We start from the raw sequence: 25536 nt of genomic DNA, 5'->3' as shown, positions 1-25536 counted from the left end.
GAACAGACTCCATTCCATCTCCAGATTTATTTAACATGAGGATAAGTATCTCCACATTTAAACAATTCAAAGAATGTGTCAAGCAATACACTCACAGTATATCACATTTGAAGCCTATATCGGGATAAGAGAGAAAATCCTCCCCAGGAACTAAGTAAGCCAGCAGGGTGAAAAAGTTCTCCACAACCACATATTCCTGCTGCTCCTCTCATCTTCAGAAAGAAAGATGCCTAATAGTTACTGAGCATCTATTATGTTCCAGACACAGTTATTTCAATGTTTACAGTCATTTCAGTGTTGTCACAGAAACATCACATAGAGAAGACCTTCCATAAAATTTTGTTTAATAAATGAATGGAAAAACAAATGAATGATTTTGCACTAATACTACATGGTCTGATAACAATACCTTCAGGCCTAGAGATGATCCAATTACCTCTTCCTATAACTTAGTACCTTTCTTGAACTTGATAGTTAAAATAAATGCATTTCAGAAAATGTCTACTGTCTTTATCTTCTGTGTAGGTAAAATCATAAGAGAGGAATATGGAGGAACACAGCACAGAAGTGGTATGGCTAGACTAAAAGGACAATCTATATTTTATTTAGTTTTATGAAAAACTGTCATGACAGCATCGAAGAAGGAAACACAAGCATAGATAGTCTATTTAATTGCAAACCACTGAGTAAAACAGAATGAAGTCTATGAACTTTTTACTGTTTGACAATTACAATTTGGGAAAATCTTTTTTCTTAATAGTTTCTAAGACTACAGGATGCCTATGTTTACGATGTAAAACTCTGTAACTCAAGTAATTATGAAATAATGACTAAATCCACAAGGTGCCTAATACCTGCTGGTATTGAAGTAGCAGTGGTTTTCCATTTTGGGTAGTTCAGTTTGGTTTGGTTCACTTGAAAATACTCAAAGATATCTATATTTCCTCTGAGCAGAATTAAGGTTTTTTCCAGTAATCACAAGAACTGAATCAACTCTCAATTTAATGCTTTTAAACTGTGTTGCTAAAGATATAAAAATGTGGGAATATTGATGACTGAGACCATCTAGTAAAAAACCCTTCGAGAATCCTCATCTCTCTCCCTCTCTGCTTTTGCAATAGAGCAGCTGTGCCGCACACAAATTCACATGAATGAAAATATTTAGACGAGAAACCACCCACTTAGTTTATTTTCCATACGACTTTCCTGTAATTATTTTGTAAACTGTTCACACAACAATACATAAAAACATCTGCAAAAACAGGTAATTAATGTGTCAAGCCAAACTAATGCATTTTTTATGGTGTCCATGCTTCGTCAACTGTAATTATAACTCTTTTTTAAGCAAATGATGATGTGTTTGTTGCAATGTGCAAGTGGTTATTTTAGATGCTCTGTTTACTGTTCATACAATCTGAATATAAAACTCCACAGCTACTTTACCCTACATCAATGTTTTACCTAGCTTTTTTTTTTGCAGAAGCAGGAATGCAGATCTCTTTTCCAAGCTATAATTTCCAGTAAACATTTTTGTCATTAAAACAAGAAACTCTCAACATAAAAGTTGACACCAAAATAACCAACAATTCAAGAAACATCTGACAGAAAACGATTCACCCAGACCTTCTTCCTGCAGTTGTAAACCTATGGGAAATACAACACTTTAAGCCCATGAGCTGCAGAATACCAAGCCTCCTGAACATTAGCAGTGTAGAAAGCTCGTTATTGGTCTGTAATGTATAATATCTATTCCTTCTAGACCCACTAGACACATATCTTTGACATGAAACCAAAAAAATGAAGGACCAAATCCTGTTCAAAATACATTGTTTCATATTCATACACTTTGGTTCTAACTACAGAAAAGGTCATCACCATTATTATTACTATTTGCACTAACTAATATTGCATACCAATAATCATCCTCAAATGGACATTCCTGAAGGCCCAAGGTTTCTGGTCTCCAAAGCTAATAAAATCTAAAATAAAGGAAGCAGCACAGCCCTTTAGTATTTTTGTAAGGCCCTTCCTCTTTTTATAAAAGGCAATTTTTAAAACATCTATAATGATTATCCACAGTACTGAGAAACCCTGAATAAAGAATTCTTAAGAAACAATGTTTTCTATTTGTTTTCACAACAAATATTTTTTAGAAATAGTGTAGAATTAACCTTTCTTCATCCAAACTTACGTAACTCCTCATTTTGATACAAATATTTCTAAACTGAGCTATTCTGTTCTCCCCTTGAATATTAGCTACTGTGATCAGCTAAAAGTGCCTGTCTGTCCCCACCTTATTCCCAACAAGAACATGAGCAAAGTATTACAACAAATCAAATAACAGTTTCCCAGCTGCCCAGCTTAAATTTTAGGTCAAATGCTTATTTTGCAGATTTGGGGTTGAGTCCAATCAAAACAGAACAGAGCTCCCGTTCCAAGGATGCTAGAATAAGAAAGACATGACTAAGACTAAGTAAGGGAATAGGACAGAAACTTATTTATTCAAGCTAGAAACCAGACAACCAAGGGTCAGACAACCAAGAAGTCTCAACACTGAGTTCCACTACTTATATTGATTACAACAAATATATTAATTGTAATAATAAATACAATTAATGTGGGGTGCCTGGGTGGCTCAGTAAGAGGAGCACCCAACTCTTGGTTTCAGCCAGGGACTGATCTTGCAATCATGGGATCAAGACCCACACTGGGTTCCGCCCTTGGCAGAGTCTGCTTCAGATTCTCTCGCCCCCTTCCTCTCCCTTTGCCCCTCCCCCCGCACAGGTGCTTTCTCTCTAAAATAAATAAATAAGTAAAATCATTTTTAAAAATACCATTAATGCCATTTCAAATGGCTGAATTCAACACATCAAACCTTTGGGACACATATGCTAATGTCTGTGCAGAGTACTGATAAACCAGATAGAAGACATTAAAATCTATCCAGTATTTATTTTCAAGAGCTACCTTCACACATCCTGGCTGTTTACTACACACACTTTGGGATTCAACTTATTTATCACCTTTTGCAAAGGCTTTTCCTATAAGCCTTCTCCTTCTCCCTGGTCAAATACCCATTTATATGATTTATAGAATCATTCTCATTCAAAATATTTATAGAGAATTCCTATGTAAAAGGCACTGTGCTAGAAAATACAATGAATGAGAAAACACCTTGCCTTCAAGGATATTACATTAAAGAGATATTCATTCAATAAGTAACTGCACAAATAATTATTTCATTGTAAATATGAATAAGTACTTGAAGCAAAACAGTGTGAAATGACAGCAATGTTCAAGAAGTATACTCTCGTGTGAACAGAGGTGAGAAGAGGTTCCCTTGAAGAAATACTGAAACTGAGACCTAATGAATGAGGAGGAAATTATCAGTTGAAAAAGTACATTAAATCACTCCAACAGGGCGCCTGGGTGGCTCAGTGGGTTAAGCCGCTGCCTTCGGCTCAGGTCATGATCTCAGGGTCCTGGGATCGAGTCCCACATCGGGCTCTCTGCTCAGCAGGAAGCCTGCTTCCCTCTCTCTCTCTCTCTCTGCCTGCCTCTCCGTCTACTTGTGATCTCTCTCTGTCAAATAAATAAATAAATAAATAAATCTTTAAAAATAAAAAAAAAAATAAAAAAAAAATCACTCCAACAGACCCCAGCTTATGTGAAAGTTCGAACACGGGAGGGATCATGGTGTCTTCGAAGAGGTTTAAAAAAAAAAGGCCACTGGGCCTAAAAAAGAATTAAATGAATAGGACTGATTCAATGTAAGTCGAGAGAAAAGCAGAAGCCAAATCATTCATAGCCTAATAGACCATAATATCTTTGGATTTTATCCTCAAAGCAATGAGTTTAATGCAAGAAAGTGAAACAATGAGAGTCCATTTTCAAAAGGTGAGTTAGGAAGAAAGACAACAAATCATCAAATATTTTTTAACAATAAAAACTAACAAAATCAAATAGTAATTCTGGAATTAAAAATTATCCACACTGAACTGACAGAAAAAAAGAATCAGCAAATCTGAAGATAACATGAGTAAATATTATCCACTCTGAATAAAATTAAACAATAAAAAAGGGAGGGGGGGACCAGACTAAGACACTAATACCATCAAGCACACCAATATATACATAATACAGTTCACGAAAGAGAAGCGGGGGCGGGGGCGGGCAAAAAAAAGGCAAATCCAACCACATTATTAAATATATATGGATTAAACATGCTAATCAAAAGGCAGAAATTATAAATAAGGCTAGTTTTGTTTTTTTTTTTTTAAAGATCCAAATGTGGGGCGCCTGGGTGGCTCAGTGGGTTAAAGCCTCTGCCTTTGGCTCAGGTCATGATCCCAGGGTCCTTGGATCGAGTCCCGCATGGAGCCCTGCATTGCGTTCTCTGCTCATCGGGGAGCCTGCTTCCTCCTCTCTCTCTGCCTGCCTCTCCACCTACTTGTGATCTCTGTCTGTCAAATAAATAAATCTTTAAAAGAAAGAGAGAGAAAGAAAAACAAATGTTACTAGGGACAAAAACTAACACTTTGTAACGTTAAAAATTAATCAGAAAGATATAACTGTTATAAACATGCATGCATCTAATAAGAGTCCAAAACAGATGAAGTAAAAAGGAACAGAAAAGAATTTCAAGCTGAGTGAAAATGTAAACAACTTAATTAAAATTTCTGAGATGTAGCAAAAGCAGTACTTAGAAGGACTTTATAGCTTTAAAGACCTATGTTGAAAAGATCTCAAATCAATAACCTAAGCTTCCACCCCTAAAGATGAAACCAAACTAAACAATGAAGAGCAAACTACACAAAAAGAATGCAGAGGAAGAAGCAAAAACCAATTAAATAGAAAATTAAAAAAGAAAAAAATGAAATCAAAAGTTGGTTCTTTGAAAAGATGAAATTGATAATCTAGACCAACTAAAAAAAAAAAAAAAAACCAGAGACACCACAATCAAAATAATGAACATATCCATCACTCTCAATTAACAATTCTTTTTTTTTTTTAACATTTTATTTATTTACTTGAGAGCATGAGAAGGGGAAGAGCCAGAGGGAGAAGCAGACTCCCCACTAAGCAGGGAACCCAATGTGGAACTTGATCCCAGGACCCTGGGATCATGACCTGAGCCGAAGGCAGACGTTTAACCAACTAAGCCACCACCCAGGCACCCTCTTTTATTTATTTATTTATTTTTAAAGTAGGCTCCACACCCAGTGTGGGGCTTGTACTCACAACCCCAAGATCAAGAGTCACATGCTCTACCAACTCATTCAGTAGGGACCCACAGTTAACAATTCTTTATTTTGCCTTCATTTTTGAAATATATCTTCACTGGGTACAGAATTCACTTGACAAACTTTCTCTCTACATATGTTAAAGGTGTTAATCAAGTCGTCTTCTTTGCATCGTTTCTGACAAGAAATCTGACATCATTCTCATCTTTGTTGTTCTGTGTCTGCCTGCTTTTAATTTTAAGATTTTCTCTTTAACACTGGTTTTGAGTTTTCATGTCCCTTATGCCTGAGGTTTGTTGAGTTTCTTGGTCCTGTAGAATATCTGCCATCAAATCTGGAAGGCTTTCAGGCATTATTCACTCAAATAATATTCAGTCCACCTCTTCCTTTCCCTCTTCAGGGGAGAAAAACTGTTCTATAGCTTGCTGATGTTATATTAATTTTTGCTTGATTTTTTTCATCTCTGTTTCATTTTGGATAGTATCTATTGCTATGTCCTTCACTTCTTTAATCCTTTCTTCTGCAATATCTAATCTGCCATTATTTTTCATTTCCCATACAGTAGCTTACATCTCCAAAGTTCAATTCGGATCTTTTGTAAATCTTCCATTGCTCTACGTAACTCTACATAACGAATACATTTTCTATTAAGTTTTAAATCCCTCATCCTTTCATTTGAACATCTGTGTCAATTCTGGGTGGGTTCTGAATGACAGATTTTTACCTCACTGTGGGTCATATTTTCCTGTTTCTTTGAATAAATGGTAATTTTTTATTAGCTGCCAGCCACTATGGATTTTCCCTTATTAGACAGTAGATATCTTCTTAATCCTACAAATACTGGGCTTTGTTCTGGAATGCAGTTATGATTCTTGGAAGCAGCTTGATCCTTTTGGGTCTTGTTTCTGAGAACTGTTAGGCTGGGTCTGGAGCAAACTATTATTCCACAGTAATGGTGTAAGACTCTTGAATATTCTACCCAGTGCCCCATGAGAGAGGTTTTCAAGACCACGTGTTAAGAACAGACACTATTCCGGGACGCCTGGGTGGCTCAGTTGGTTAAGCAGCTACCTTCGGCTCAGGTCATGATCCCAGCGTCCTGGGATGGAGTCCCACATCGGGCTCCTTGCTCGGCGGGGAGCCTGCTTCTCCTTCTGCCTCTGCCTGCCATTCTGTCTGCCTGTACTCGCTCGCTCTCCCTCTCTCTCTGACAAATAAATAAAATCTAAAAAAAAAAAAAAACAGACACTATTCCTAGCTCTGTGTGAGGACCAAGAATGTTTCCCCTAATTCTTTCAGTGGGTCTTTCTCTCACCTTGCATAGTTTCTCCACAGCCATGCACTAATCACTACTCCACTCTCTATACAGCCATCTCCTCTCTAGATAGAGCACTAGACATTTGGCAATGATCCTGCAAGCTCTAACTGCAGGATTATTGGTCTTGCTGGATTCAGCACCATTTCTTCAACCTGGAGGTTTTGCCACAATTCATCTGCCTGCCTTCCTCCTGAGCCACAACCTGGGAACTCAAGACAGGAAGCTGGGCAATCTTAAAACTCACCTTTTCTTTTCTCAAAAACCACTGTTCTTCACTGTCTAACATCCTGTGTCTTGAAAACCACTGTTACATAAACTTTGTCTGTTTTTTTTAGTTTCTTCAGGAAGGAGGGTAAATACAGTCCCTGTGGCCCGTCTTAGCCAACCGTGGAATTCCTAGGGTTTTTTGTTTGGTTTTTTGTTTGTTTTGTTTTTATCCCCTTCACCTATTTCACTCACCCCCCAACTCACCCTCCCCTCTGCTAACCATTTGTTTGGTCACTAAACGAAGAGCCTGTTTTTTGGTCTCTCTTTTTTCCTTTGTTCATTTGTTTTAGTTCTTAAATTCCACTTATGAGTAAGTGGAAGTCCTAGTTTTAATGTGGCTACTGGAAATTTTTTAATTACATATGATGTCACATTATATTTCTACAATGCAGTGTTATTTTACACAGTCATTAGAATTATAGAATGCTGAAATCCTCTAAGAAAGTAGGGTAAGGAGGCTAAAAAGGCTGACAACCAAGTCTCAATAAACTTTAACATTTAAAGGTCAAGTGGAGGGGCGCTTGGGTGGCTCAGTGGGTTAAAGCCTCTGCCTTCGGCTCAGGTCATGGTCCCAGGTTCCTGGGATCGAGCCCCATGATGGGCTCTCTGCTCAGCGGAGAGCCTGCTTCCCTTCCTCTCTCTCTGCCTGCCTCTCTGCCTACTTGTGATCTCTGTCTGTCAAATAAATAAATAGAATCTTTAAAAAAAATTTAAAAAAAAAAAAGGTCAAGTGGAGAAGAAGGAGCTGGCAAAGTAGACTTTAAAAGGTTAACGTAAGAATTAGAAAACTAAGAAAAGCACAGTGTAATTGGAATAACAGACAATTTAGGAAAGCAAAGGTTGTATGAAATAGTTACTGAAAATTTTGTGTGTATATATATTTGTAAGTTAACAAAAGAACATTAAGAATAAGAAACATGTTTATAGCAGCAACGTCCATAATAGCCAAACTATGGAAGGAACATAGATGTCCATCAACAGATGAAAGGATAAATAAGGTATGATACACACACACACACACACACACACACACACACACACAGGAATACAATGCAGCCATCAAAAAACCCCAAAATTTTGCCATTTGCAATGACGTGGATGGAACTAGAGGTTATTATGCTAAGTGGAATAAATCAATCAGAGAAAGACAATTATCATATATCTCTCTGATGTGAGGAATTTGAGAGCAGAGCAGGAGGGTCACGAAGGGTAGGGAGGGAAAAAATGAAACAAGATGGGGCTGGGGAGGGAGACAAACCATAAGAGACTCTTAATCTCAGGAAACAAACTGAAGGTTGCTGGGAGGTGTGGGGGGAGGGATAGGGTGGCTGGAGGATGGACAGTGGGGAGGGTATGTGCTATGGTGAGTGCTATGAATTATTTAAGACTGATGACTCACAGACTTGTATCCCTGAAGCAAGTAATACATTATAAGTTAATAAAAAAAAGAAACATTACTGAGAATCCAGTTAAGATTAATAACAATGAATCCATTTTAGTTACCAATCTGTCCAGAGGGTGTGGTTTCTTCCAATAGCACTCAGTTGCCCAGTTGTCTGCCTCTGTCAGCCAGAAATAATGGAAACATGGATACTCCAAAACAAATTAGATAAATTAATCCAGGGCTGGAGTTTTGCCAGGTAAATGTGATAAAAGATCAGAAGGGGGATTAAGGTATCTGCCAAAAGACTTTGTGAAATGATGGATCATGAAAACTAAGATAAATAGAGAAATGGAAGATAGCTGAGAGATGCTAAAGAGAAAAATGGAGGAAAGTAAAAAATAATGGCACTTTTAAATTGTTTATTTACCACTCATTCCCCTCCTCAATAACTTATAAGTGTTTACTGATTTTAGTGAGTCATCCGTTAGAGTTTTGTGAATAGAACAAAACTGACCTGACTTTCTAGATCACACAGTGCAAATTCTACTGGATCACTTTATTTAAAAGGATTATTACCATGTACTGATGTTACATCTATGCCTCTTATAATTTATTCCTTCTAATCTTGCTTCTTGTTGCTTGGGCAAAGATGGGCCTTTCATTAATAGTACAAGTCAGAGCACTGTCCCCTATCCCCGCAAATAACAAACCATCAACTACAACAAAAATTCAAGTTGGAGTTTCTTTCTCTAATCTCTGCTTTTATTGTCCTGAGTACTCAACTCTGTTCTTTACTGCCCTTTTGTGTACTTTTCTTTTGTAGGGGAATGAGTTATCACTGATCTGGACTCAAGGTAAGTTCTTTTATAACACAATTTGACTGTATTTGTGAGCTTTCCACTCACCAATAAAATATAGTGTTTCCATTAATCAGAATAATTTAATAGTATCTTATATGAATTAAAAATCAATTTAGTCAAAGGTAGTTATGACTATTCAGTAATACAGAATGACTATTCTGTATGATTGGCTAACTACCCCAAAAAAGACAGAGACTACTATAAGATAATATCCTACAAACAGAAGACATCCATGTAATACAAACTATCATGAAGTCCTCAATTTTTGAATGTAGCAAGTATTCCCATTCAAGGTGCTATTTAAATGATTGCATTTAATCAGCAGGGTGCTTGACCGTAAAAGAAAACCTCACAAATTTTAAAAAACTGAAATCATTCAAATTCTTTGAACACCATGGAATTAAGCTATAAATCAGCAACAAGAAGAGAACCAGAAAACTCTAGTTGCTGGGAAAATTAGTAGTAGTTTATGATGCTTAGAAATAATTACTTAGAAGTAATTGACATGTACAGTAGACAGACTAATGAACCCCTAAAAAAAGGCTATGTCCTAAACCCAGGAACCTGTAAATAAATTACTTAACTTGGCTAACGTGACTTTACAAATGTGATTAAGGTTAAGAATCTTGAGACACAGCAATTATGCTGGATTATCAGTGTAGGCCCAACCAAATCATGTTGGTCCTTAAAATCAAGTAAACTTTCCTTGCTCAGAATCAGGGTGAGATGAAATTAGGCAAGAATGGTCAAAGGGATTTAACACTGCTGATTTACAAGATGAAGGCAGGCATGCAGGCAGGCTCTAGAAGCTGGAAAAAACAAGGAAACAGATTTTCCCCTGAAGTCCCTGGAAAGGAATATAGTCCTGCCCATACCTGTCCAGTGAGATTCAGGTCAAATTCCTAACCCACAAAAGTTTGTAGAAAATAATAAACTGTTGTACAAAATAATAAATTTGTGTTGCAAATTTATGGTAATTCGTTATAGCAGCAACAGAAAACTAACAGGATAAAAACAATATCTTGAACTGATAACAATGAAGATAGGACATATCTAAACCTATGGAATGTAGCTAAAGCAGTACTTAGTGGGAAATTCATAACCTTAAACATATAAAAAAAGAGGAAAACAAAAGCCAAAAGTCAAATACGTAAACCCCTAATTCAAAAAGTAAAATCAGACCTAAAGTTAAGTAGGAAGAAAATAAACAGAAATCCATAAAATAGAAAAGTTACAATAGTATAAATAAATATGCTAACATTAATCAAACTAGTAAATCCTTAATATGCTGATTAGGAAAATAAAATAAGTTACCAACATCAGGAAAAATTCAACAGGCATCAAAAAGACAAAAGGATGCTATAAATAATTCTACAATCAATAAATTTTGAGGGTTTGTGCCAAAAGCAAAGGCAACAAAAGTAAAAAATAAACAAGTGAGACATCAAACTAAAAAGCTTCTGCACAGCAAAGGAAACCACCAACAAAACGAAAAGGTAAACCTACCAAATGAGAGAAAATATTTGCAAACCATATATCCAAAAAACGGATTAATATCCAAAATATTTAAGGTGCTCATCCAACTCATTAACAACAACAAAAAAAGATTAAAAATGCACAGAATCTAAATAGACATTTTTCCAAAGACATACTAATGGCCAAATAGATACATGAAAAGATGCTCCATATCACTAATCATCAGAAAATGCAAATCAAAACAACGATGAGAAATCACCTCACACCTGTTAGAGTGACTGTTATCAAAAAGACAACAGATAATTGGATTTCAAAGGATGTGGAGAACCGGAAGCCCCTGCACATTGATGGTGGGAATATGAATTGGTGCAGCTAACTATAAATATGCAATATATATATAATATATATAATATAAATTGGGGCGCCTCAAAAAATTAAAAATAGAACTACTGTATGTTCCAGCAATTCCACTTCCAGGTATTTATCCAGAGAAAACGAAAACACTTAAAAAGATATCTGCAACCCCATGTTCACTGTAGCATTATTTACAATAGCAAAAAAATAGAAACAACCAAAGTGTCCATCAATGGATGAATGAATAAAGAAAATGTGGTATGTACACACACACACACACACACACACACACACACACCACATACAAAGGAATATTATTCAGCTATAAAAAAGGGAATCCTGCCACTTGCAACAATATGGATGAACCTTGAAGGCATTATGCTAAGTGAAATAAGTTATACAGAAAAAGATAAAAACTGTGTGATCTCGGGGTCGCCTGGGTGGCTCAGTGGGGTAAGCCGCTGCCTTCAGCTCAGGTCATGATCCCAGGTCCTGGGTTCGAGCCCCACATCGGGCTTTCTGCTCAGCAGGGAGCCTGCTTCCTCCTCTCTCTCTGCCTGCCTCTCTGCCTACTTGTGATTTCTGTCAAATAAATAAATAAAATCTTTAAAAAAAAAAAACAAAAAAAAACTGTGTGATCTCATTTATATTTACAATTAAAAAAAAAAAAACCACTCACAGCCACAGAGAACATACTTGTGGTTGCCAGAGGCAAGGGCATGGCAAATAGGCATTAGGTAAATAGGCATGAAGGGGATCAAAAAGTACAAACTACTTCCAGTTATAAACTAAATAAATCCAAGGGATATAATATACAACCTAGTATCAGTAGTTAATAATACTGCATTGTGTGTTTGAAAGTGGTGTAGAGAATATATCTTAAAAGTTCTGATCGCAAAAAAAAAAATTTGTTAATTGTATGGTGACAGATGTTAACAAGACTTACTGTGGTCATTTTGCAGTATATAAATATATCAAATCATTATGTTATACACCTAAAACTAATGTTATATGCCAATTTTATCTCAGTAAGAATAATAAAGCAAAGAAGCAGAGAAAAAAATTAATTTGACCATTGGTATGAAACAAATTCTTTGAAAAATACAAATTACCACTAAGTTGATAAAAGAAGAAATATATACAATTATAACAGTTGGATATCGAGAAAAGAAATTAAACCCAGTATTAAAACCCTTTCCCTAGACTTGTTCTTAAATTTGTTAACTATGATAACCTACATTACGGATCTGTAAAAGAATGACCTTATTTTCTGGAAATGTTTATTACATAAGGGTCAAAGCCATGATGTCCATATTTACTTTTAATTCAATAAATATGTTTGTTATATGTGTGTGAGGGGGATATACATGTATATATAGACAAGACAATAACTATGAAAAATAAAAACACACACATACATCTTAGCAACCAAGTCCAGTAATATATATAAAAAGATACATTGCAATCAAGTAGGTTTATTTCAAGAGTGTAAAGGTTACTGAATATTTAAAAAAACAGTAGGCATGGAATCTCAAATCTGGAGGCTAATGACAGCCACCCAATTTCAAATCTCCCCACATCGTCTTTCAAAACCGAAAAACAAAACAAATGAAAAAACTGGGGGAATAAATACAAGCACATATGACCCACACCTTGAGCATTGCTAAGAATACCATAACCTTCATACTATCTGTAAATAGAGAAATAAACTAAATTACAACAGAGTTCCAAGGGCCCCACTATTGCAGGCCCGTGAAGGTAGAAACCAGAGGAGAAAGAGCTTAACAGCAGAACCCCTAAAAAGTACATGGGATACACAGGGCTTAAAGAACAGAAGAAAAACAAAACAAAACATAAACACCCCCAGAAAGAGAAAGTCCAATTAAATACCAAAATATAAAACATAAACTGGGACTTGGTAGTTTGAAAACACAGGCTTGGGGCGCCTGGGTGGCTCAGTGGGTTAAGCCGCTGCCTTCGGCTCAGGTCATGATCTCAGAGTCCTGGGATCGAGCCCCGCATCGGGCTCTCTGCTCAGCAGGGAGCCTGCTTCCTCCTCTCTCTCTGCCTGCCTCTCTGCCTGCTTGTGATCTCTCTGTCAAATAAATAAATAAAAATCTTTAAAAAAAAAGAAAACATTTAAAAAAAAAAAGAAAATACAGGCTATACATAATAAAGAAAGACTTGAGTGTGAGTCTAACCAAACATGAGAGCCTTAGTAAAGCTTTCCTTCTGGGGAAGAAAGAGACCTTATATAGAAAAGGGTATGAGGTAACAGGAAAGGGGTGCAGAGAATAATGGAAATGAGAGGAGAAAGGTAAGGAGCCTATAAAACAAAGGAGAAACACCAACCACTCCCCCATCCTCATCCATAAAAAAAGTACACAGAAGAGGGGTGAACGGACAGAAGAGGACATAAACTGGAATCATACGCTCACAAGAAGTAAGAATACAAAAAGGCAGAACTCGTGCCATCAGTGCTGTTAGAGATCAGGACAGCAATCACCTTCGGAGAGGCATTAATTGGGAAGGAAAAGAATGAAGCTTCAAGAGTGCTGGTCAAGTTCTACTTGTTAATCCAAGGACCAGTAACGTAAGTGTGTTCCACGTGTGAAAATATATCAAGCTGTATAGTTACAATACGTACTTTCCTGCATATTCAATTAAAAGTAAAAACAAAATAGATATGCTTGTTCCCTACAGAATCTAGGGAACATACATGAGAAATCATATAAACCATGTCAGGGTTTGGAAAAAGCACATTAAGAGTCAGTGAGGGGTTAGGAAGGGTAAGCAGAGGATGACATTTTAATTCTATTTTGTTTCTGCCTAATAATCCTTTCTCATTTTGCTCCACTCCCCTCAAACTGTAGAGCTATGTTGATCAGTTCATGTGGTTCATTAGGGATAGTTCTGGCCACCTCTGGAGGGATGGGTAAATAACCTATACCTAATTAGGTTATTCCCCTGCTAGAAAAACAAGGTGAAGGAATGTGACCCATGCTTTTACAGGAGCTAGGGGGAAAACACCCTCTTCCTCTAGAACTCAGAGGAAAAAGCCTCTATCAACCTATAGCTGCTGGGGGTTATCTTTCACACCACCTGGAAATAAATGCAAATCAGAGAAAGGGGACTGAAAGAAAAGGCCATGTATAAAAATAAGCAAACAGGCAGAGAAACCACGTGACACTTCTCAAGCACCTGAATTTAGCCATATGTAACTACTCATTTATGTGGGCTAAAACACTTTCTATGTGAGCTTCTTTGAGTTGGTTCTGTTAATGTGTAACTGAAAGAGTCCAGTATAACACAAAATTTGAAAGGACTGATCTGAGTAGAGGATAATTTAAAAAGCAACTCTCTCTTCATCTGTGAACATCACAACCAGAGAATCTTTTCTTAGTCCATTCTGGCTGCAAGAACAGAATACCATGGAACTTATAAACAGAAATTTATTTCTCACAGTTCCAGAGGCTCAAAGGCCAAGAGCAATCTGGTGCTGGCTTCCTCATTCATCGATGGCTAGTCTCACTGTGCCCTCACATGGTGAAAGGAACAAAGGTGCTCTCTGAGGTCTTTAATGGGCACTAATCCCATTCATGAAGGCAGAAGCCTCAAGGCCTAATCATCTCCCAAAGGCCCCACCTCCAAATATACCTACCATCACACTAGGGATTAGTTTTCAATATGAATTTTGGAAAGTCACATTCAGTCTATAGTACCTTCTCCCTGAATCTATGATACCGTTTCTTCTGAGAGCACTGCATTTAGTGGTGCTTTTCCCTGTTACAGACACTTCCTAGATAATTAGAGAAAGGAAAAAAAAAAAAAAAAAGGCAGGGTAATGATGGGGACGGGAAAACAGAGTAGGTGGCATATAATTACTTTCAATTCTCTATTTTTAAAATCTGAGTTTTACTGTTTTAAAATGCTTTCTTCTAGCAAGTTTCAAAACAGTTAAGATCTAATAATTCCTCAACTGAGGCAATTTATTGAATTATAGGGAAGAGCACATGTTTTATTTTAAAACAGAAAAGGCGGGGCACCTGGGTGGCTCAGTTGGTTAGGCATCTATCTTCCACTCAGGTCATGATCCCAGTGTCCTGGGATCAAGACCTGCATTGGGCTCCCTGCTCAGTGAGGTGTCTGTTTCTCCCTCTGTGCACTCTTTCTCTCTCTCAAATAAACAAATAAAGTCTTTAAAACAAAAATGGCTGTGGAAAGCTTTCATTAAAAAAATTCTGAATTTGTTTTGTACTGCTCTTTGAAAAGTAAAATTGCAATTTACAGATTAAGATGGACAAGCAGGTTCCTACTTCAGTGAGCACCCTATCTTTCCAACTATATTACAGCGATGAACCGAGTAGTCAAGAGTTAATTAAAGCATAATTAGGTTTAAATATAAGATAAAAATCTCTGTGGCATGTGGGATTTATCCCAGGAATGCAAAGGTGGCTCAATGTAAAGAAAATCAATGTAATATACCATATTAACAGAATGAAGGCGGGGACACATAATCATTTCAACTGAAGAAGAAAAAGCATTTAACAGAATCTAACACTCTTTCATAATAAAACCATGCAGAAAACTAGGAATAGACAGAAACATCTTTAACATGATACAGGGCATCTACGAAAAACTAACAACTAACATCGTATCATACTCAATGGAGGGGCGCCTGGGTAGCTCAGTCAGTTAAGCATCAGACCCTTGGTTTCAGCACAGGTCATGATCTCAGGGTCGTGAGATGCAGCTCCACGCTCTGCTTGCGATTCTCTCTCCCTCTCCTTTTTGCTCCTCCCCCATTCAGGCTCTCTCTTTCTCTCTCAAATAAATACATCTTTTAAAAATATATATCATACTCAATGATAAAGATGGAAACCTTTCTCCCTAAATTCCAGAAGGAGCCAAGATGCCTCATCTCCTTTGCAGGGATGAGTAAGTAACCTGAAAAACAAGGTGAAGGCCTGTGACGCAGGCTTTTACTGGAGCTATTAAACATTTCAATGGTAGTCCAAACCAGAGTATTATGCAAGCAAAAGAGATCAAAAGGCATTCAAATTGAAAAGAAACAAGTAAAACTATTTCAGAGAACATAATCTTACAGAAATCTCAAAGAATCCGCCAAAAAACTACTACAGTTAATAAATGAATTCAGCAAGTTGCCACATACAAAGATAAAAACACAAAAATCAGTGTTTTTACACACCAGGAATGAACAATCCAAAAAGAAAATTAATGAAACAATTCTAATTCTAGTAATAATCAAAAGAATAAATACCTAGAAACAGATTTAACCAAGGAGGTAAAAGGCATACATTGAAAATTACCAAACACTGCTGAAGGAAATTAAAGAGGATCTAAATAAATGGAAAGACATCCTATGTTCATGGATTAGAAGACATTTTTAAGATGACAATACTTCCCAAATTTATTTACAAATCTAATGCAATCTCTATCAAAATTCCAACAGTCTTTTTTGCAGAAACAGAAAAACTGACTTTCTAAAAGCAAAAGAAAAATAATAATAAAGAAAATACCAACTATAACTCTTTTTTAAAAGGTGATTTTTCAGCTCTCCTTGGGCTTAGACGTAGTTTGCAGAGACATGTCTAAATGCACCACGAAGGTAAGAATCTTGGGTAAATACAGGACCCATTATGATGCCTCCCTCAGGAAAATGGTGAAGAAGATTGAAATAAGCCAGCATGCCAAGTACACGTGCTCCTTCTGTGGCAAAACTAAGATGAAATGACGAGCTGTGGGGCTCCTCCATAAAAACGGTACCCAGTGGTGCATGGACCTAGAGCACCACTTCTGCCATCACAGCAAAGTTTGCATCAGAAGACTGAGGAGCTGAAAGACCAGCAGAAGCTCCACCATCCGAAACATTGCTATCCTATAAGAAATGGGTTAATTTATGTAACAAAATTACTTTGCGTTGTTGCTAAATTGATTAGTTAGAGCTTCTGATTTGGGCTACATTAATTATGCTTTCTCAAAAGACTTGGAAACTAAAATTCCTTCTAATTTTTATTGAAAATAAATAAAAGGTGATTTTCAATGTTTATAGAGTTGTAAGGGGACCAAAAAATCAAAATAATATTGAAAAAGAACAAACTTCTCAAAGAGGATCATAAATCAAAACAGAGAGAAGCTAATGCATTAGTAAACAATATGATTACACCACCACTGCCTATTAAAATTACAGATTTTGGGAGCACCTGGGCGGCTTAGTTAGTTAAGCTACTGCTGACAGCTCTGGTCAAGATCCGGGAATACTAGATGGAGCCCTGCCTTGGGCTTCCCACTCAGCGGGAAGTCTGCTGTTCCCTCTGTCCCTCCCCCTGCTCATGCTCTCCCTCCCTCTCTCTCTCAAAATAAATAAAATCTTTAAAAAATAAATAAATAAAATGAGATTACAGCTTTTGGTGTTGTTAGACTCACACTATATCATACTTTGCAGTGAAGTGGGCAGTCCCTAAAGGTAAATGGGCTGGACAATATTTTCATAATGTCTTCAGAGTTAACAAACACAATAAACAATTCAAATAAATTTTAATTTTAAAGTTATATATTTTCACTTCTGAAATTCAGCAATAAGAAATCATGTGACTTGCTTCCCTTTATCAAACACAAATTTACTACTACCTTTCCCATATATCCATTCATTCTAAATCAAACAAGGTTATACTTGGGTTTCTTAATACTTGAGTCATTTTTATTCAAAGCAATAAATCGATAACCCAAATTACCTTTTACAGTATTTGAGTATATATCATTATGAATGCACACACACACCATATTCATAGAGCCTGGACACATTCTAGAACCAACCCTACAATTTTAAGCTAGTCTAAGTGACTCAAAGAAACCTAGAAATATATGTGGGTTTGTGGTCTCCCCAGGAATTCTATTCCTCATTGTGGAAAGGGGAAAAAAATAGTCAAGACCCAGTAAGAGACCCAGAATGATGTAGTACCTCAACATACAAGGTCACCGTTTTAAAAGTAAGTCTGGACATCTCTTAGGACAAGGATGGTGTAAACTAAGAAAAATGGCTTTGTATTGCTCATTATACCATCTACTAGGATGAAAATTGCAGAAGATTGTCTGCATCTCTTAGCTGAGTAGTAACATCAGAAATAGTCTCACTGGTCAAAAATATCGAGACAATCAAAGAAAACTCAGGTATCAACAACATTCAGGAATGCTTTTCAATGTGAGATTTATAATGTATGCAGAAGATTTAAACAGAAACAGAGCAGATCTTATTTTGAAGGGTCATCATTCAATTCTATATTTTTATTTAAAAACCATTCTATAATCACTATCACAATACCTAGTACATACTACTAACAAAAGCTTGTTGAAAGCTCAACTGAATGGATAGACGGCTGAATGAGCAAATAAACAAATGGGAGGGAAAAGAATGATTATCAAAATAAAGTTTAAAAATGTTGATACTCTCTGAAGACTAGTTTCTTCCTCATTTTAAAAAGCTACTCTGATTAGGGAAGAAATGTATGAGAAGTAACATGGCACAGTGGAAACAAGACAAGACTTTAACTCAGAAAAATCCAGATTTAAATCTTGGCCAAAACTCTTAGTGGCTTGTGTTGTGGACCAAATTGTTTACTTTATACAAGTCTTAATTTTCTCTACCTATAAAATGGGGATTATAGTATCTACCTTACTAACACAATAAACCAGAAATTTTGGCACCTAGAACAAACTAAACAAAACCAGTTCTCCAATCAACTCTGTAATTCATAATGTAGTCCACAGATGGGTGTTACTAACAATGCTCACCATCTGGTAGCTTCCTGTTTTAAATAATTATTCTTGCTAACTAGGTGCCAAGCTTCTAGAATCATTACATTAAATGTTTGCACCCTCTAAATTTCAGTGTCCTTAGACAAAGCCCAGTATGACCTGCCATAGCTCAGATTATAGGTTAGTTCTGAGGGTTAAATATAATGTTAAGAAAAACCCCTGTACAGTGACAGGCATATAATAGACAATAAATCAATGTTATTTAAATATTTTATTAATACCTTTAAGTCATCCATTTGCCACTCTACATTCTCACAATTATTCTAATAAACCCACACCAAGAATACAGATTAATCATATCAGGCCATTGCAGAAATATATAAGAAAGAAAGAAGTGAAAGGGTATGTATTAGAAACATTCTCTTCAAAGATTCAAGTTGATTCCTTCAATCTTGATTTTTGGATTTTCTGTCTTAAATACATTGAGAGCTGGTGACGTAAAAGAGCAGAAGGTACCTCAATTTCTAGAGCCATTCCTAGATTGAAGAAGCAAGTGAGGTGTCAGGTTCAAAAGGAGAATTCAAAGTTACCACTATCGGGGTATACTTCTTCTCTGCAGGATGGGCAAATAGAACTGCTGCTATTGTGTTCTGCCTCTAGTCTCAGCTGTGTAAACACCAGTTAAGTAAGAAAAACATCAAGCCATCTTTATCAGATCTACAAACAACCCAGATAAACTCCTTTAGGATGAATAGTTTATAGTTAGAATGAATAGTTAGTATTTAGAATAACAAAATTTGCCAAATCATAAGAGCCCTGTAAAAAGCATCCCTACTTAAGCTCTGAAAAATCATTTTCTCTGGATTATCAGATATCCAGAAATAATGATTTTATTATAAAGTATTATCAAACTAAACCAAGGTCACAGATAACAATTCTATTTTCTTTTTTCCCCCACAGGCAACCACTCTCATAGCAAGAGTTAATTAAAATGATGCAGAGGTATTACTGGTTATAGTGATGTTTCAATAACAGCTTTACTACACTAAAGCAAACTTCCCCTAAGAAAACACCTCTTCTACTCATACATGTCAAGTCAGGTCATAAGCTAGAGCCCCCAATTTCCTCACAAATTAAAGAATAAATTCATCATAGTCAACATTACTTCAATGGTGATTTGCTGAAAGCTCTTCTTCTAAGATCAGAAACAAGACAATGAGCCCATTCTCACCACTTGATTCAACATAGTATTAGAAGACCTTGTCAGAGCAATCAGACAAGAAAAAGAAATAAAAGTCATCCAAATCAGAAAGGAAGAAGTAAAACTGTTTCTATTTGCAGATAGCATGCTATTATATATAGAAAATCCTAAAGACTCCACCAAAAAACTGTTAGAATAACAGATGAAATCTGTTAAAAATCATAAATAAGAGAAATTGAAGACAAAAATAAACAAAAATATTCCATGCTCATGGATTAAAAGAATTAATATTGTTGAAATGTCCATAATACCCAATGTTATCTATAGATTCAATGCAATCCCTATCAAAATTCCAATGACATTTTTCAAAAAGTAGAAAAAAAAATCCTAAAATTTGTATGGAACCCTAAAAGACCCCAAATAGCCAAAGAAACCCTCTGAATAAAGAATGAAGCTGGAGGCATCACATTTCCTGATTTCAAACTATATTACAAAGCTACAGTAATCAAACCAGTATGGTACTGGACACATAGATCAATGGGATAAAATAGAGAGCACAGAAATAAAACCTTACATATATACTAGGTCTCTTCAATAAATGGAGAACAGTCTCTTCAACAAATGGAATTGACAAAAATAACAAAATATCAACAAAAATAAACAGCTACATGCAAAACAATAACAGTAAACTCCTATCTCATGCCACACACAAAAATTAACTCAAAATAGATTAAAGACCTGAACATAAGACCTGAAACCACAAAATCCTAGGGGAAAAAACAGGGGGAGTAAGCTTTCTTGGCATGATTTTTTGGATTTGACACCAAAAGCAAAGGCATCAAAAGCAAAAATAAACAAGTGGAACTACATTGAACTATAAACATTTTACACAGCAAAGGAAACCATCAACGAAATGAAAAGGCAATCTACCAACTAGGAGAAAATAGTTGCAAATCATATATTTGACAAGAGGTTAATATCCAAAATATATAAAGAACACAAAATCTAATAACAAAAAACCCCTAAACAATTTGATTAAAAAATGAGCAAAGGAACTGAAAAGATATTTTCTCAAGATATAAAAATGCCAAACAAGTACATGAAAAGGTACTTAACAACACTCATCATCACGGAACTACAAATCAAAACCACAATTAGATATTACCTCACACCTGTCAGGATGTCTATCAACAAAAAGATAACAGATGGGGCACCTGGGTGGCTCAGTGGGTTAAAGCCTCTGCCTTGGGGCATGTGGGTGGCTCAGTCGGTTAAGCATCTACCTTCAGCTCAAGTCATGATCCCAGAGGCCTGGGATGGAGCCATCGGGGGCTCCCTGCTCAGCGGGAAGTCTGCTTCTCCCTCTCCCACTTTCTCTGCTTGTATTCCCTCTCTTGCTTCTCTCTCTCTGTGTCAAATGAATAAATAAAATCTTTTAAAAATATGAAAAAAAAAAAAAAAAGCCTCTGCCTTTGGCTCAGGTCATGATCCCAGGGTCCTGGGATCAAGCCCCACATAGGGCTCTCTGCTCGGCAGGGAGCCTGCTTCCCCCTCTCTCTCTGCCTGCCTCTCTGCCTACTTGTGATCTCTGTCTGTCAAATAAATAAATAAAATCTTAAAAAAAAAAGATAACAGATAACAAGTGTTGTGCATGACATGGAAAAAAGAGAACTCTTATACACTGCTGTAGGGAATAGAAATTGGTGCAGTCACTAAAAAACCGGAATCAAGGCTCCTCAAAAAATTAAAAATAGAACTATGCTATGATCCAGCAATTCCATTTCTAGGTATAAGGAAACAAAATCACTATCTCAGAGAGGTACCTGCACTCTCATTGATTTCAGCATTATTTACAATAGTGAAGACATGAAAACAACCTAAGTACCCACTAATGATTGAATGGATAAAGAAAATGTGATATGTGTACACACACACATACACACAAATATTATTAGGCATAAAAAAGAAGGAAATCCTGCCATCAGACACAAGAATGGACCTTGAGGTCATTATGCTAAGTAAAATACATCAGAGCAACAAATACTAAATTATCTCATTTATGTGTAGAATCTATAAAGAACCAAACTCATAGAAGAGATTGGTGGTTACCAGAGGCAGGGATGGGGGTGGGTAAAATGGGTGAAGGCAGTCAAAAGGCATGAACTTCCACTTATAAGATAATGAGTTTTAAAAATACTGCATCATATATTTGAAAGTTGATAAAAGAGTAGATCTTAAAAGCTCCCATTGCAAGGAAAAAAAAGACTTATAACTACGTGGGGGGAAGGATATTAACTAAACTTATTATGGTAATCATTTCGCAATATAGACATGTATCAAATCATGCTGTACCTTTAGTACTATGTTAATGTCAATTATAGCTCAATAAAACAGGGGGTGGGGGGCGGTTAAACCAATAATGTCCATACATCTGTTAGGTGGTGACTGGTACACTTTTAAAAGTACCCAAAACACTGCCTGACATTACATTTGACACACAGCTATAAGGTCTAAAACAAAGGTTATTTTACACACTGGTTAAAAATTAGAATTCTGTGACTATGGTTCCGCAGTTTGTATGAAAAATTGATCACATTATAAATAAGCAATAAAATGCTAAAAGCAATTAGTCGAGTATAATGTTTTGGATTTGATGGCACATTAACAACAAAAACCATCCACGACAAGAATGGATACTGTGGTTTCAGAAAGACAAGCATATGTTAAATGGGAAAAAACATGTTTTAAATGATAACATTCTTGAGAGAGAGATCTAGTAGATTTGGTATCAAGTCCTAGTGAGAAATAATTCACCATCATATCACAAAGTAACTAACTAAATGACATTATTCTGTATTGCTGAAAGCCATCGGAAATTCTCATTTTGAAGCAACGATTTTTATTTTTCTGGTGCCATCAAGTGGTAACATTATGAAGTGCTCTAAGTTTAAATGCAAATAACTTTTCAACAGAAAAATATCACACCGATGTATCCATGTCACTTAAACACTAGTGATTTTCCAGCACAAAATTATCTAAAAAGAAAAGGGAAAATATCAGAGCTAACTGCAACTCATCCCGATTTTAAATTCCCAATCCAAAATTAGAGTTAAGACAAAGAACCAAAAAAAAAAAAAAAAAAAAAAAAAAGACAAGAAAAAGGTGTACATCTCTAAAGACTAGAACGCTCTACAGGCAAATAAAAAACCCTAACTGACTATGATACTACTTGAGAAACAAAAAATTCTATCAAAATGACGTATCAGTCAAACCATGAGAAATGTTCCCTCCTGAAACTCCATTACAGGGCACTAAAAGAATTATTTTTAAGGCAAAAGCCCAAAAGGACAAAGAGATTAAGAGAGAAGACTGCAGCAACATTTCACAAGCTAGAAAACAGATGGATGAGAGGTTATTGACTCAGGAAGCTCAAGAAAGCTGCCTGACTTATATGACACTGTAAATCTCTCCCGAAGTTTGGGAATTGGTAGCACTGGGTAGCTGTGGAAATCAAAGTAAGGGCTAAAAACCAGAAAATTAGTCAAAATTCTGATTAAAAAGCACAGATACCACTACACTCACTCCCTCTTCAGTCCATGCAGCCAAATATTCATCTCATACCATGTTAGAAGACTGAAAGTTCATCCTCTAATAAAAAAGAAAACTCTGGACAGGACACAAAGCAAAGTGAGGGGGGAAGTACTGTAGTAAATAAGTGTCAGTGCTACAGGAGACTATGGTCCTTTGAATGGCACTAACAAGTCAAAGTTCACAGAACAACAGTAAAAATGACGATTTCCTGAAAAGCAAACCACTGGAAGAAGGTCTTATCAACCTTTGATTATTGTGTCCAGAAAGTCACGTGACTAACTGCGTTATGCTTCACACTCTTTCCATAAGGAAAAGACAAATGGACTAAAACAAAAATCTGATGCTTAAAAAAGGCAAGTCCTACTTACGACATTCAAAAACAATCAGCTCCCACGACACCCAGTAATTAGCTGAAAATTATGACAACTAACAAAGAACAGAATAGTAGGCATATCAAGAACCTTTACATTTCATCTCCTCTCTTCAGGCCAGCAAGAGTAAATGCACTAATGCACTAAGGGTGCCTGGATGGTTCAGTCGTTAAGCATCTGACTTGGGCTCAGGTTATGGCCAAGCACCGCCTCAGGCTCCCTGCTCAGCAGGAAGCCTGCTTTTCCCTCTCCTGCTTGTGTTCCCTCTCTCACTGTCTGTCTGTCTGTCTTTCTATCAAATAAATAAATAAAATCTTTTTTTAAAAAGGAGTAAATGCACTAAAGAATCTTTGTGAGTACCTGAGAGATGAAGGCCGGTGAACACTAGCCATGTCAGAAAAAAACGATTATTGTTCATACAAGAGACATGGAGATTTGATTTTTTTTTAAAACCTTTTGTTGGTTAATTGATGCAAGTAAAGGGTGAAGCAGTTTCATGTAATTAAAAGTATAAACCCAACTGTAGGCTTTTTGGGGGGCGGCGGGGGAGAGAACGCACATGAGCAGAGCTGGGACAGGGGAGAAGGAGAGAGAGAATCCTAAGCAGGCTCCATGCCCAGCACAAAGCCAAATGTGGGGCTCAATTTCACATCCCTGAAATCACGACCTGAGCCAAAATCAAGAGCCAAATGCTTAACTGACTGAGCCACCCAGGCTCCCCCAAAATGTAGGTCATTTAATCTTCAGTAATTTCTCATTTTCAGTCTTATTTTTAGAGGATTATACACAAGGTATAATTTTTATATATACACTTTTCTTTCTAGATATAAAATATATACATAAATATTAAAATATATAAAATATAAATATAAAAACATTCAAAACATATTAATACAGATAAAATTATACCTTGAACACCTTCTAGGAGTAAATCAACTCCTTTCCTATAAAAATTGGAAGCAGCTTCGTAGTCCTCTTCTTCTTCTTTTTTTAAAGCCAGCTTTATTAATTCTCCTGCTTTCTCCAATAATCTCTCTTGCCAAGCTTGGATTTTAAACTGCCAGGAAAGAGGCTGCGACTTTCCCCGTTCTTCTTCTGGTTTGTTCTGTTCGCTGTCAGAAGCAACAGCCCCTAGTGCCGAAGGATCCGAAGAGAGATTGAGACCAAAAGTTCTAATGGGAGAATTTTGACTGGAAGCCATTCCATCATCTAACTCAGCAAGAGAATCCGCATCAACGGTAAGAGATACCAGATCACTGTCACTGGAGAAACCTAGAAATACGATCACAACAGTAAATAGATATTAAATTAAGAATCAGCCAAAAAGAATACAAATCATGCTGACGATTCATTTGTTCATAGTATCCCAGTTGATTAGAAAGACTGTCACTGCCTGACAGAGATCGGTGCCTGGAAATTTGTTTCTGCTTCCTTCACTCATTTCCGCACTCAATGTCAGCTCTAGAGGCCAATCTCCTTTGCCTTAATTTTCGCACTAAAACTGAAGGCAAGTCTACCTAGTCTTGTTGTCAAAAAGAAGAGCCTTTACCACAAGATCTTGTAACACCATCATTATGATCAAAGGAAGAGAATAAGAGCTTCAGGGTTAAGACAAAAACAAGTGCTTGGATCTCAACTCTTAAAACTTAACTATGTGACCAAAAGTGAGTCACTTAATAATATTACTTATTATGC

The 25536-nt window shown here is 36.4% G+C and overlaps 1 protein-coding gene across 1 annotated transcript in view; it reads right to left on the bottom strand.

The window, feature by feature from the left end:
• The window catches only part of RPS6KC1 (ribosomal protein S6 kinase C1), a 181254-nt gene that overhangs the window by 94011 nt on the left and 61707 nt on the right, over positions 1–25536 (bottom strand). The window contains 3 exon segments of the mRNA XM_047704503.1: positions 24751–24867; positions 24870–24924; positions 24926–25113. Coding sequence (XP_047560459.1) covers positions 24751–24867; positions 24870–24924; positions 24926–25113 — 360 coding nt within the window.

Source organism: Lutra lutra, chromosome 15, assembly GCF_902655055.1.
Source record: "Lutra lutra chromosome 15, mLutLut1.2, whole genome shotgun sequence".
Taxonomy (NCBI): Eukaryota; Metazoa; Chordata; class Mammalia; order Carnivora; family Mustelidae; genus Lutra; species Lutra lutra.
This window is presented reverse-complemented; position numbering and strand designations above follow the sequence as displayed.